The sequence below is a fragment of the Phascolarctos cinereus genome, unplaced genomic scaffold (genome assembly GCF_003287225.1).
Source record: "Phascolarctos cinereus isolate Bilbo 61053 unplaced genomic scaffold, phaCin_HiC Scaffold_5;HRSCAF=322, whole genome shotgun sequence".
In the NCBI taxonomy this organism is placed as follows: Eukaryota; Metazoa; Chordata; class Mammalia; order Diprotodontia; family Phascolarctidae; genus Phascolarctos; species Phascolarctos cinereus.
The window spans coordinates 184,228,008-184,242,977 of NW_027555958.1; the positions used below are offsets into that span (position 1 = coordinate 184,228,008).

General features: G+C 35.0%; 1 protein-coding gene across 1 annotated transcript in view; it reads left to right on the forward strand.

Annotated features, from left to right (window-relative positions):
* Positions 1 to 14,970, forward strand: part of IBTK (inhibitor of Bruton tyrosine kinase) — an 89,796-nt gene that overhangs the window by 20,837 nt on the left and 53,989 nt on the right. The window contains 6 exon segments of the mRNA XM_020969901.2: positions 636 to 746; positions 1,910 to 2,080; positions 3,238 to 3,355; positions 3,460 to 3,640; positions 8,156 to 8,279; positions 14,737 to 14,914. Of these exon segments, the coding sequence (XP_020825560.1) occupies positions 636 to 746; positions 1,910 to 2,080; positions 3,238 to 3,355; positions 3,460 to 3,640; positions 8,156 to 8,279; positions 14,737 to 14,914 (883 nt within the window).

Here is a 14,970-nt window from a genome sequence, read left to right on the forward strand (position 1 = left end):
CCTCTGTTGAAAAAGTGCCAGTGTCCCTTTATTGCCTCTTGGATTACATACAAACTCTTCTTGTTGGCTTTTAAAACTTTTCACAGTCTGGTTCCAGCCTACTTTTCAAAGCTTATTGTACATTGCTCCTCTTAACCTTCTTTCTGTTTTTCACATACTGCATGTCATCTCATATATCCATGAAGGAATGAAAAAGCATTTATTAAGCATATAATATGTGCCAAGCACTGTGCCTTTGAATACACTGTCCTCAAAGCCTAGAATATGCTCCCTGCTCACTGCTGCCTTTTAGAATCCCTAGCTCCTTTCAAAGCTTAGCTTGTATCACTTCCTACTGGAGACCTTTCCCTCAGCTTCTGTACTTTGTATGTATTTATATGTGTATGAGTTGTTTTCCCTTATAGAATGTAAGTTCCTAGGTGACAGGTATTATATACTTTTTTCTTTGTGTGCCCAGTAGGTGGTTAGTAAAAGCTTGTTGATTAAGGATTTTAAGTTCCCATCACTCAGTCTCTTTTGTAAGCTAGTGCCTAGTTCTTTATCTTTAATATTTTTGAATTTGAATATAATTATAACTAGAAACCATGTTATATTTATAGGATATTTAATAAAATTCTTTTTTTTCCCTTCTATAGGTGGTACTTTGTACATTTCATTCAGTTTTTCTGTCTCAGAAAGGGCAAATTTACACCTGTGGTCATGGTCAAGGAGGACGCCTAGGTCATGGAGATGAGCAAACATGCCTGGTATTTTGAAAAACAATTGTAATGCATAATTTGTTCAGTTTTATAAGACCTTGATTAACTGGAAATGTTAATTTTCAGGATATCCATGTTTAGGAAAATAGCATAACATGTACAAATAATATCAGGAATGCACTAAAACAAATTAACTACAGTTTAAAAGCATGTATTCAAAATGATGATGAAAAATAACATTATAAATCCTTATTAATCTAAGAAAATTAGGTTTATTATGACTGATCGAACAAAATGGTATACATCTTACATTTTCAGCAAGAATTTGAAACAAAAATAAGTTTTTGTTTAACCCAGAGTTAACAAGATTACCACAATCCCTAAATATTCCAGTTAAATAAGGTTTTATTTTATAGTATTAAATTTCTTTGTCAAGGGTTGTGGTTTAGGAATTTAGAGTACTGTTTCCTTATAAAACCTCAAATTTTATTCTTTTGCTGCCTAATTTCATGGCCAATGAGTTTAAGTCAATGGGATTACATAAATTTATTTCTTATTTTTCAAAATTAAAATTTTTTCCTTCAAAGTCATTTGAAAAACATCTTCCCTTTGGCATATTGTACCATCTATTAGAAGATGTTGTTAAGTAAAAGGAAAGGTGACATTAAAAAACAAACTATCTATAGTCTTCCAGGGTTTTACACTGCTTCTGTTTATATTTTCTTGAGTCAAGATTTTTGTGGGGATGTTAGTCCAGGGTCAGTGGGTATGTCAGTATCTTTTGAGCTCTGACTGGTGACTGTGCTTGAAAAGGCACTTATAAACATTATTAGTGATGTGATGTACATTGTTTTCACACACCAATGAACATTTTGGCTAGAGACCTCCCTTTGTTCTTAGCAAAATTAATATAGATAATACTAGCCACATACTAAGTGCTTAGTAAATATTTGTTGAATTGTTTTCATTTAAGTAGCTTGCATGATTTTGTCCTAAAGAAACAAGTACCCATTCGTTTGCAAACTGGTATCTCCCTTGAGGAAAGGGAGCATTTATTTTGTAGAGAAATGACCAATTTATGGATTTCATTTTGGACTATAGCACCTGTAGTTATTTCATTTTTTATTAGAATAATTTTTTCTAGAATTTAAAAAAAACTATTTACTAGAATAAATGTATGATAATAAGTTTAATAATCCTTTATATTTTAGGTCCCTAGGCTGGTAGAAGGACTAATTGGTCATAACTGCTCCCAAGTGGCAGCTGCTAAGGATCATACTGTTGTTTTAACCGATGAAGGAGGTGTTTATACTTTCGGTCTAAATACTTTTCATCAGTTGGGTATTATTCCTCCACCAGCTAGGTGCAGTGTACCAAGACAGGTAAAATATCCTTAGTTTTCAACCATAATGACTAAAAATATCAAAGATATGAGGATAGTAGCTTATTTTTCTTTTCAGTGTTGTTAATCAGTATATCATCTGCACATAAATATTAACAGATATTAAAAATTTATACTATATTACATATCAAATTTGTGTACTCATCTTTTCCTGTGTTTGATTTCAAAGTTGGTACTACATGTGACTTTGTTTTTATTTATTTTTTAAATCGAGAGAGGATGTCTTACTAGATTGCTATATTCAGAGTCAAGAAGACCTGGGTTAAAAACCATGGCAAGTTACTTAATTTCACTGAGTTTCAGTTTCTTCATCTGCAAGATGAGGATTTTATGAGGCATGTGTGTAAATTCCTTTAGGGCAGCGACTTTTTTCCCCCCTTATTTGATATCCAGCTCTTATTATAGTGCTTGGAACATAGTAGGTGCTTAATAAATATTTATTGTATTGTGTATCAAAAAGGCTCAAATGAGATTATATGTAGTATACTTTCAAGTGCTAGATAAATGTCATTAGCATTATTATTAGTAGCAGATAGATCGGTAAATGGGATCTGTTAATGATCAAATGCTTTCTAGACCTACAAACCTCCAAATTGTAGTCTAGTGTTCTAGTGTGTATTTAGTGTTCTGTTGCTTAAATAGCCTCTATTAGCAAAAGAAGCTTAGGACACAGGACAGTTGACCATTTTGTAGATACTGTATAATTATATGATTTTACTAGATTTTGCTCATATAACAAACCTTTGTAAATATGTTGAATAAAATGAAAGCTTATGAGTTTGACTGCAGATGAAATATTAAAGTTCAGATTTATTGAAAGGAAGCAAATTTCTAGATAAGGGCATTATAATTTTTTTCTTGTTACAGATTGCTAAAGTAAACTGATAAATGTTAAAATTTAGACTTATTGAAGGGAATCCAATTTTGAGATAAGGACATCATATTTTTTTCTTGTTACAGAATGTTGTTAAGTGAGCTTGTTAAATGAACTTGTCAAGTGAACCTTAATTTTCCATTCAGCTACTTTTTAAATGAATTAGCCAGAGAACTCCATTCTTGAATCATTTTATCCATTCTTAAATGCTAGATAACAATGAACACATACTTGCCACAGATATCCTATGTTTTTATGTATAGATTCAGGCAAAAAATCTGAAAGGGAGAACAATTATTGGAGTGGCTGCAGGCAGGTTCCATACCGTACTGTGGACTAAAGAAGCTGTTTATACTATGGGACTAAATGGTGGACAATTAGGTGAGAGACTTTTATTAATAATACATGAAATTTAAATTTGAAATAGTTCTAAACCTTCGAAAATGATATTTTGTAATACACTTGATTTGTTCAATCCTCTGTAGGTTATTTACTAGATCCCAATGGAGAAAAGTGTGTAACGGCTCCTCGGCAAGTCTCAGCTCTGCATCATAAAGATGTCACTGTGTCCTTGGTTGCTGCAAGTGATGGTGCCACAGTGTGTGTTACAAAAAAAGGAGATATTTATTTACTTGCTGATTATCAGTGCAAGAAGATGGCTTCAAAGTATGTGTTTACCTGTTTAAAAAATAGTTTTTTATTTCATTTGTCTCTATGGCTTTAGGAATTGGAATTTTAAAATTTGATATTGAAAGAGCACATATATATATATATATATGTATATATACATATATGTATATATATGTATATATGTACACATACACACATATATACACACAAAAATATGCATATATATGTACACATACATATGCACACACATATACATGGATATGATGCTTATGTAGATTGCCTCTTTGGGTATAGATGGTGAATAATTTTTTCCATTTATAGATAACATTAATGATATTCATAGGAGCGTAGAATTTAAGAATATTAGAGATCGTTGTAACTCAATTTCCTCTTTTTAAAGACAAGGAAATTCCTCTCAGAATAGTTTGGTGGTTTATCCAAGGCCAGGTTTGTCAGTTACTTATATTTTGGCAGCATTTGTCTCTGACATGTGACCCCATTGCTTCCATTTCAGGCAATATCTATCAAAGCAGTATTTGGTTGCTAATAATATTCCATTTTCCAGAGTGGCATATTTAAGCCTTGTTTCCCTAAATCTCATTCCCCTTCTTCCTCAGCAGCAAATTCTAGTCTCCTTTGTCTCTGACTCCAAACACTTTTTCCTTAAAGTGGGATATATTTCTTATAAACTCTATTCTTTTCTGTTACTAAGCCCACTCCATCCCCTCCACTCTTTAACTTGTTTCTAGCTAGCTGTTTAGAACCTGCTGTCCTGGTCATAGCTACTTCTTTTTTTATGTGGCATGTGAATACTTCTGGGTTTCGTTTGTCCTAGGGTGATGAATAGCAGAAAAGTCAGATATCCAGCTACTGGTTTTTGTTATTTTTAGTGTCTTGTTGTGGATAATGGGCATTTTAAGAACAAGAAGGTGAATGTCATCAATGGGATAGTCTTTGCCTTTGATATTCTTGTTTTTGGCTACAACTTTTGGAATGTTGCATTGTTTTCTTATTTATGCATTTCCATATCATTCTTAATTTTTTATGGTAGAGGTATACTGTTTGTTGACTTGTCAGGCAAGTAAGAACACCAGCTTTTGAGTCTGAGAATCTGTATTCAAAACCTAAATCTGATACTTATTTGCTATTTGACCTTGAGTAAGGTATTTTACCTTCTTGGGCTTCCATTTCCTCATCTGTAAAATGGGAGAATTGTACTAGATGGCCTCTTAGGTCCCTTCCAGTTTTATGTTATGATCTTGTGTGATTTCTTTCACCCTCGTGATTCATGCCTAAATAGTGTGTTTTCTGTCTTGCACTAATACAGATTATTTGTTTTCACAACTGGTTTTTACTTAGATTTGTTTGGAGTCATAGAAACTATGGATTTTTCCATTGCTTGAGAAGCAGTGAAGAATATGTGGGAATGAACAGTGTGCCTGGAATAGGGCCCTGTTCAAGCAGGTGGAGCAAAGCGCAAGAGTTGATTGTTTGCTGAATGCCACCTGCAAAGGTACAGCTTGGAGTGGGAGTTGAGGATACCCTGACTCAGTGAGAGAGGTCAGGAGAGAAGGAACATTCAGTACTACAGTGCATTGAGAGCAGGAACCCAGAAGCTAGTACAGTGCCTAGCACATAGTAAATGATTGAGATGATTGCCAGGGATACAATATCCCCCTGATTTTTCATTAACACAAGAAAATGTCAAGCATATAAAAAAGAAGAAACTTAGAATGAAGGGAAGTTTATCAGCAGTAGAATGGGACTTCCAGAGGAAACAGTGGAATGGAATAGTAGAGAGAAATGTGGAGCGTACAGCTGTATGGCTAAGATAGACAGAGGTGAGTTATATCTACCCTTTGGGGAAAAGTAGAACAAGTTTCATCTCACTTCTATGTTAAAGTCTTTCAAATACTTGGCAGGTATCATTTCTTCCTTAAGTCTTTTCCATACTGGTTATTGTCACCCATTTCTTTCATCAGATTCTCATATAGGTTGAGCTTAAATCCTTCCCTCCTTATTGCTGTTCTTTGGATACTCTCTAACTTAACATTGTCCTTTCCACACTGGTGCACAGAATTGAATATAATACTTTAGATAGGATTTGACCAAGGTAAAGTATAGAGGCACTGTTACCTTCTTATTCCAGGAAGTAATGTCTCTCTCAATGTGTCCTAAGATCGTATTAAGCCTTTTTGGCTTCCATATCATGTTATTGCCTTATATTACGCTGTAGTGCATTAAAATCCCCAGATATTTACTTGTAAAGTTGAGTTTTTTGAGCCCAGGTGTAAAACTTTACATTTGTCCCTTTTAAATTCTATTTTACTGGATTTGGCCCAGTGTTCTATCCTGATAAACAAAGTCTAAATTCTGACTGTTATCTTATGTATTATCTATCTCTCCTAGCCTATTTCCTTAAATGAAATCATTGTAAAAATATTAAGTAGCACAGGGCAAACCTAGCAGAGTCCTGGGAGACTACACTGAAGATCTTCCAAATGAATATCAAATCATTAATGACTGCTCTTGGGTCATTGAATTCTAGCCTACATCTCTCCATTTTTTTTCCCCACAGGAATGTCAGCCAAAATCCAGAGCCCCTTTAGGGTAGTCTCCCTACTCTCCTGATGCCCACTGAAACTTTACTTCTGTGATAGATTTGATGCCTTTGGAGCAAGGCATCTTGTGCTTATTGCTTCTTGAGACTCAGGATCCCTTACATAGGTGACTGATATGGCGAATGAGTTCCTAGGAGCTCGAAGAAGCTCACAAGAGGTGCCAACCTCAAAACCTCCCAAAATGACATGGGATATGTATACTCAAAAAACATTCCAGAGGCAGAGCAAACATGTCTACCAAACTTTGAGTTCCTGCACACATGGCTCATTAGTACTTTTGATATCCTGAGGCTCAGAATCTGTGCTAGATGTCCCTTCACACCACTCTTGTCTTTTTCTTCCTCTCCTCAGAGAAAATGTAGATCTAATGGACAAGAGAATGTAACAGAGTTGGTATACTTGTGTCAGAAATTATTCCAGTTTTCCTCTATATGCCCACCACTTCAGTCTCTATATGTAGGCCTGTGGTATCCATTGTGCCTTTCTTAGGGCTGTGCCATTTTCATTGCCCTCAGATATGTAGGCTTATTAGTTATATTTCCTGAATTCTTTATGGATATAAAGTATACACTAGACTACTGAAAGTTTTTTTGATTTTGTTTCGGTCTGGACCTTTGGTTTCATCGTGGTAAGGCACTGTGTATAAATGCCTCCTGATGAAGATTGGCAACTCTTTTGTAACTTGAGATTTTAGAGAGTTGCCTGGGTGTCTGATAGGGTAGGTGAGTTTTCCACAATCACATAGCTAATATATGTTGGAGATAGGACTTCAGCCTGGGTGTTCTCTACTCTGAGGCTAGCCCTCTATCCACTATTCCGTGCTGTGTCTTTATGTCTTTATATTTCTAGTATCATATGTTCAAAAATGGCAATAAAATTATGAAGTAAGTAAAGGATTTTTTGTTTTTTTACCACCTTCCTACTCCCTCTTCCAAGGTGCCTAATAACTTGTTTCGTGTTCTCATACAGTTTTGGTCAAATACCTCCATAGGATTTTTACCCTTTGATAGGCATGTCTTTGAGGCCACAAAGAATGGATCATTAATTGTTGAATTTCAGGCACAGTAACAGATGGGGAGACATTTTAGGGTAAAGAGTCTATCCTTTATCCCTCAAATCATACTGTGTAGCTGAATACTTGTAGAGATATCCTTGTTTGCATTGCTTCCTAAATACAGGTTGTATCTAGATCTTTAATACAAAAGATCTTTAATACAGAAGAGTGTTGCAGAGTAAAAGTTTCAGTTAGCAAAAAAGACTAATTCATACAAAGGAGACAAATTTGCTTTAGCATATTAGGCAGATCGTTTTGTCTTTTGAACCTAAAAACTGTGTTCATAGTTGTTTGCATCACTGAGATACTGTGTAGCTGGAAAAGCACAGAAGTATAAGGATAACAGATGAGTTAATTCAGCAATAGAGATGTTTTATTTTAGTTAGCTCTTTTCAAAACTAACCTTATGAAGAAGTATATGATATCAAAGGCACCAGGATGGTTCTAGCTATTCAAAAAATACTTCTTGTGGAATGATACTAGAACATATAGTACTTCATAGTTTTATTAATTTGGCTTTTTCTTTGTTGAAATGCAAATAATTTTTGGAGAATCAATATTTTAAGCTCTATCAGTCTTTTATACTGTAGTGTGAAGGAATATATTAATTTATTAAGATTTTAGTAGAGCATTAGGGAAAGAGAATAGGAAAACATTGGCTGCTTATTGAGGGCCCAAATAAGGTGGGTGAAAGCACAGTAGAAGGAGGATCAGGCTTAGAAAGGGGATGCTGGGTATAACTAAGCCAAACTTTGATCACTTCACAGTTTTGTGTCATTTAAGTTTGCTTCTGCTGCTGCTGTACTGGGTTGTTCTTTAAAATTAAGCATTTTCGTTTGTGGGGAATGCTAACCTATTACTCTTCTATTTATTTAGGCAACTCAACTTGAAAAAGGTTCTTGTGTCTGGGGGACATATGGAATATAAAGTTGATCCTCAGCATCTGAAAGAAAATGGGGGTCAAAAAATTTGTATTCTTGCACTGGATGAAGCTGGGAGAGTAAGTATATATATGTAGTTTCTTTTGTAATTAGACATATATAAGGATAAATAAAGATATCTAGATGTGTGTGTATTTGGTTTTTAAAAAATAATTTTGTTTCCCTAAATTACTTTGGAATTTAATATTGCATAATTAGGGGATGATATTTGAAGGGGAACTATGATTACAACTAGATAAACTTTTGCTAGTGCTATTATATTACTCGGATAGTACTACTTTGTTAAATTCTAATTTAAAATAGCCTCTTTGCTGTCTTATAGAATGGAAATAATGGTAGACATTTTGAGTGTGATTCCCTGAAAGCCATATTGAAGCCTTGGCTAAATCAGAATGAATTTCATAAATGTAAAACAGAATTTAACATGCCTTTTTAAATGCAAAAATTATAAATTGGTAGCTCTAGGCAAAGAAAAAAACCCAACAAAAATTTGAAGGCAGTTTGTTGTGGTAAAAAGAATGCAAGATTTGAAGTCAAGGGACCTGGGTTTGAATCTTTTCTTTGTTACTTTCTGCCAGTGTACATTTGAATAAATCCCTTAGTCTTTCTGGATTGTTTCCTTATCCAGAAAGTGAGGGAAATTGCACTAGGTATGTTCTTAGGTCCTTTCCAGCTCTACATCTATGGTGTTATGACTTTTTTTTTCTCTTTACTTTTTATTCTTGATTTAGTAAATACATTTATTTCAATACTTCACAACTTTCTTGATTTCATAGACATGGATATTTCTTTCACCAGTGTCGATTGTGACACCTCCATAGCTTAGCAAAAGGTCTTCATTAGGTGTGCTAGCCTAACAAATGTATCACTTGGTAGTTAACCTTTTGCTGAGCCTTTCTGACCTTAGCTAAGCTGGTCTTCTGATGAAAGGCATACAGGCCATTCTTAGATTTTTACTCAGTGTTACTGGGTTGTTGAGGCCTGCCAGAGCAGTATGTGCAAACAGGCATATAAATGCATCTAGAGGTACAAATGTATCGATAGGAAATAAATACAGGAACTAGACCTGTGATTTTATTGACATAAAGAACCTTCAGATGAAGAAACTACAGATTCATACCTTCTCTGTCAGAATCTTCTCTAAGATTTATATTTTAGTTATCTAGAGCAGTGAAATCAAACTCATAGAAATGAGGACCACTAATCCGTACATAAGGATCCTTGAAGGCTACACGTGACTTAGTTTTTTTTTTTTTTTGGCTAGGCAATGGAGTTAAGTGACTTGCCCGGGGTCACACAGCTAGTAAGTGGTTGTGTGTGACCCTGGACAAGTCATTTAACCTCAGTCTTCCTCAGTTTTCTCATTTATAAAAATGGGGATTATAATACCTACTTCCCAGAGTTTCTGTGAGGACAAAATTAGATAAGATAATAACACACAACACAGTGTGTGGCACACAGTAAGTGTTATATAAATGTTAGTATACCTGACCTATGGATAGATGCACAAGGGCTAAACATTTTTCTGAGCTGAAGTGAGGACCTCAGAGTTCTACTACAGAAAAAAAAAAGCACCTTTTCTCCCATACATTACTACATGGAAGAGATAAGAGTTTAATTTATCTGCTTATAGTCCAGGTTTTTATTCAGACTTCCTCTCCAGATCTTTTGGTAATTTCAGCTTTTCTCTCAGCAGCTAATACAGTATTTGAGGCCGAATTTGAACTCAGGTCCTTCTGAATTCAGGGCCGGTGCTCTATCCACTGCACTACCTAGCTGCCCCCACGTGACTTAGTTTTAAAATGTAATGATGTATATGTTTTATTTTGTTAAATATTTCCCAGTTATATTTTAATCTCAGGCACACTTGAGCTGGGTGTTTGACATCACTGACCTAGAACACTGAATGGTTAAGTAACATTCCCAGTGTCAGCCGTTATGTGTCAGGGGAAGGACCTAAAGCCAGCTCTGTTCATTATACCCTGCTCTCTTTTGTGTATAGAATTCAAGTTAGTCCCTTAGAATTAGTGCAAGGAAAGCAGGAAAAATATCTGTGTTTTCTTTTAAATAGACAGAATATTGACTTTTGTTCTCTGAGCTAAAATGTTTCTGAACCAGTACAGGGAATGCCATTTTGATAAATATATAACATGCCTGCATACATGTGCCCGTGTGCATACATACATACATACATACATACATACATACATGCATAGATACATACATATACTCCTATCTATTCACACAGTTATATTTTACATGAATGGCACTGAGAAACTTATAGTTACTGGAGAATAATTTGTTCTGTAATTTCATATAGCCTTTTTTCCTCCAGTGATGGAACTTAGGCACATTTTAGGATCATCATCGTCTATTTTCACAGTTTGGCATTTTAAATGAAGTGCTAATCTTATGGCTCCACCTACTGGCATGTTTTAGGTATATACTCAACTCTCTTTTTCAGTTTTGTATTCAAATGAACCCTATGAAGTCAAAGTTCAAAATACTTTCAGACTAATGTTGTAAGTTATTTCCAGTAATGGGAAGGAGAGAAGAGTCAGGAATAAACTAAAATAGCATTTAAATTAGAGGTGTTTTACGCTTGCCTGTGGAATTACATTTGGACTATATACATTTAGAGTACATCTAGAGACCTAACTTGAGAAGAATGAGTTCAATTAGCAAATGTTTATTGATCACCTAGCTCTGATTGACTATATAAAGCACTCTGGAATATAACTTAAAAATGCCCATTTTCTTTATACTGACTCTTGGCATAATTCTTTTTTGTGGTCTTCCATTCTAGGAATAGACAGGTCTCTGTGATGTTAAACCAATAATAAAATGCCGCCTATTAAACCTTACCTGGGTCCAGGACTTAGTTTTCAAAGGTTTTCTTATTACTCAGTACAGTAAGAGAGCAACAATAAACAATGTCAGTCCATAAACATTAAGTACCTTCTTTGTGTGCCAGATACTGTATTAGCTGCTGAGAGAAAAGCTGAAATTACCAAAAGATCTGGAGAGGAAGTCTGAATAAAAACCTGGACTATAAGCAGATAAATTAAACTCTTATCTCTTCCATGTAGTAATGTATGGGAGAAAAGGTGCTTTTTTTTTTCTGTAGTAGAACTCTGAGGTCCTCACTTCAGCTCAGAAAAATGTTTAGCCCTTGTGCAGCTATCCATAGGTCAGGTGTACTAACATTTATATAACACTTACTGTGTGCCACACACTGTGTTGTGTGTTATTATCTTATCTAATTTTGTCCTCACAGAAACTCTGGGAGGTAGGTATTATAATCCCCATTTTTATAAATGAGAAAACTGAGGAAGACTGAGGTTAAATGACTTGTCCAGGGTCACACAGCTACTAAGTGTCTGAGGCAGTATTTGAACTTGGGTTTTCCTGACTCCAGGCCTGGCATTCTACCCACTGTGCCACCTAGGTATATTGTGTAAAAGCTGATTTTTTAAAAAGTTGCCTCTTTTATCTTCTGGGACTAGATTAGTTTTTTCTATAATAGCTTTGTGGTATGGGAGTAAGATTATAACATCTAACCTTTCCTTTTCACCACTTTTTCAGAATTTGTTATATAGTTATGTAAACTTCCCCCCTTGAGTTAGCCAAGTGTGATAATGTCATGCATACATTAATATGTCACTGGTTGCATTCCAAAGATGAATTCCTAATAATTTGGTCTGAAATTCCCTGTTAACTTAGAGATTGTAATAAAGTTTCAAGAAAAGCAAAAGTATTAGAGAGATTAGCTTTATTTTTTGCATTTAAATGATGGAATATTTGAATGAACACGTTTAATGTAGTTAATTGCAATTTTTTAAACTACTTTAGGTGTCTACTTTGGACAGTAGGTGGCACTCTAATCCCTTTTTTATGTCCAATGGATGCTGTTTCTTTAGCTTATATTTTCATACATTTAGGGGAGGGTTTTCTCCACTTAGTGCTGCATTTAACCATAATTTTCTCCCCCCCCCCATTAGCACAAATGAGTTGATTGTTTTCTCTTTAGATCTCCACAGATTGTGTTTTAGAAACTGATTAGCATGGAGAGTACAGTTCCTGTTATCTCTATGCATATTCCTTTTTTTTACTTTATATTTCTCTCTTCCTTTTGGCATGTGGTCTATTATCACTCATAGATGTTAGAAAAAAAGATTATACCTAATTATAACAAGAGGTTTTAACCTTTTTTTTGTCACATGGTCCCCTTCAATGGTCTAGTGAACCTTTTCAACCCCTTCTTAGAATAATATTTTTGAATGGATAAAATATATAGGATTACAAAGAAAACCAATTACATTGAAATAATTTCCAAAATATTTTTTAAAAACCAAGTTTATAAACCCAATTTTAAGAATCCCTGAATTACAAATACTTTTGTTATTAAATGTCAGTCTCATAAAAGGGGGAAAAATACAATGTTTTGGCTACTTTGTGTTATGCCAGCTAAATTGTTTTCTACCATGATAAAACATATCCTGTTATCTGAAAGTGGGATATAAAAGAAGGTGTAAAGGAAATCCAAGAATAAATATAGTCCTATTAGAGCAAGATTCTTACATGCCATTTGGCATTTTTTAAAAAGACCTGATAAATTAGTCCTGTTCCTCTTTTTTGTCCCATTTACTTTTAAAATAATGTATTTGTAGTTGGGGTTGTTTACATCAGAGGCATTTGTCAATGTATCCCACACCCCACCCTGAGCCCCTCATAGAACTCTCCCTTTTACAAAGAAAAACAGTTAAGCAAAAACAACTGACAAAATGACATGACAAATAGTGCGTGCAACATCTTACTACTGTTGTTTCACTCACTGTTGTACTAAGAGAACAAAAATGAATGTGTTTCATTGTTTATTCTCTGGGACCAAGATTGGCAATTTTGACTGCCCTTTCGTAGTGTGTGTTCTTAGGCCTTTACCTAGCCTATCCTCTAGTCTTGTAATGTATTCCATTCTCTGAGAATCCATGGTTTCCTTCAAAGCTCAGGTCAAGAGCCACATGAATTATTTTCTGGTCATCACCCCGTACTTCCTCCCTTTCACAGATTACCTTGAATGTATTTATTTAGGTACATGTTTTAACTCTCGATAAAATGCCAACTCCTTGAGGACAGAGACTTTTTTATTTTGGTATTTCTATTATCCTGTATTCCTAGCAGTGCTTAAACACAGCAGGTACATAAAGTTTATTAATTAGCTTATTATAGTCATTGTGTCCATTGTCCACCTGTTTCTACTTCTCTTAAATCAACTTATTGTCTTCCTATGTTGTTTGAATTCTTCATATCCATTGTTTCTTATGACTTACTAGTGTTCCAATATAGTCATGTACAACTGTTCAGTTATTCTCTAGTTAATAAGTTGTTCAGTCATTTCAGTCATGTCTGACTCTTTGTGACCCCATTTGGGATTTTCTTGGCAAAGATGCTGGAGTGGTTTGTCTTTTCCTTCTCCAGCTCATTTTACAGATGAGGAAACTGAGGCAAACAGGGTTAAGTGACTTGCCTGAGGTTGGTCACACAGCTAGTAGGTATCTTGAAGCCAGATTTGAACTCAGGAAGATTTGTCTTTTTGACTCCACCCTGGAATTCTATCTACTGTTTTGCCTAACTGCTCAGTTAATGGATATCTAATTTGTTTCCAATTATTTTTGCAACTACAAAAAGTACTATAATGAATATTTGGTGATATTTAGGATCTTTATTTCTGTCTTTGACCTTGTGGCATATGCCCAGGAGTGGAATCAGTAGGTTAAGTTTAATAACTGTTCTTCCATAAATCCAAGTTGTTTTCCAGAGTTGTTGGACCACTTCAGTACTCCACCAACAATACTTTAGTGTTCTGTTTTCCCACAGCCCTTCCAGTATTGATAATGTAAGCATAGATGGAAACCTTTCCAAGTTTTGCTGCCGACAAGTGAACCTGATGAAGGCTGGAATGAGGGCTGGGTGATTTGAGAACCTTGCCTTCTTTGCTTATTTTGTGCTCTGGCTCAAAATCATTTGCTTGCTAAGACAAAGAGAATCTTGGGCATTGCTGATGGCCTGATAAATTGTCTGGGAGAAATGACTATGATCTCTGCCTAGACATAGGTGTCACAGAGGCAAAATTTTTTCTTAGCCTGGGGGCACACTTCCTTACTTTTGCTAGCTTGTGGTCTGGTTCTCAGACTGCTTTTATCACAAAAAGTCTTTGAAGTCATCACACCTATGGATACTAGAGCTGAGATGGATGGTGAGTGATCATGATGAGATGAAGTCCAGAAGCCTCTTTCTGTCCTCTCCCTCCCTCTCTCACTTTCTTCTTCCCTCTCTTCTTTCTTCCTTTTCTCCTTCCTTCTTTGCTTCCTTCCATTTGTATTCCCTTTATGCTAAAATGAAAATTTGAATGTTCTAGTTAAAGTTTTTCAAAGATGTTTTCTTTAATTCCAGTAACATGTAGATTTTGATTGATCAGATGTATTTTTTTTCAATTGAATTTTGGTTTTATTCTAGGTATTTTGCTGGAAATCAGTTAGCAGCTACATGAAACAGTGTCGATGGGCTTATGGTCGCCAGGTCTTCATGTCTGATATTGCTTTAAATAGGAATGAAATACTGTTTGTTACCCAAGAGGGTGAAGGATTTACAGGGAAATGGCTTGAAGAAGGAAAAAAGAATACTGAAAAGAAAGGTCAGTTTATGTGTAAAGAATCTATTTTACATGAAAATATGTGTCTCTTGTTTTTC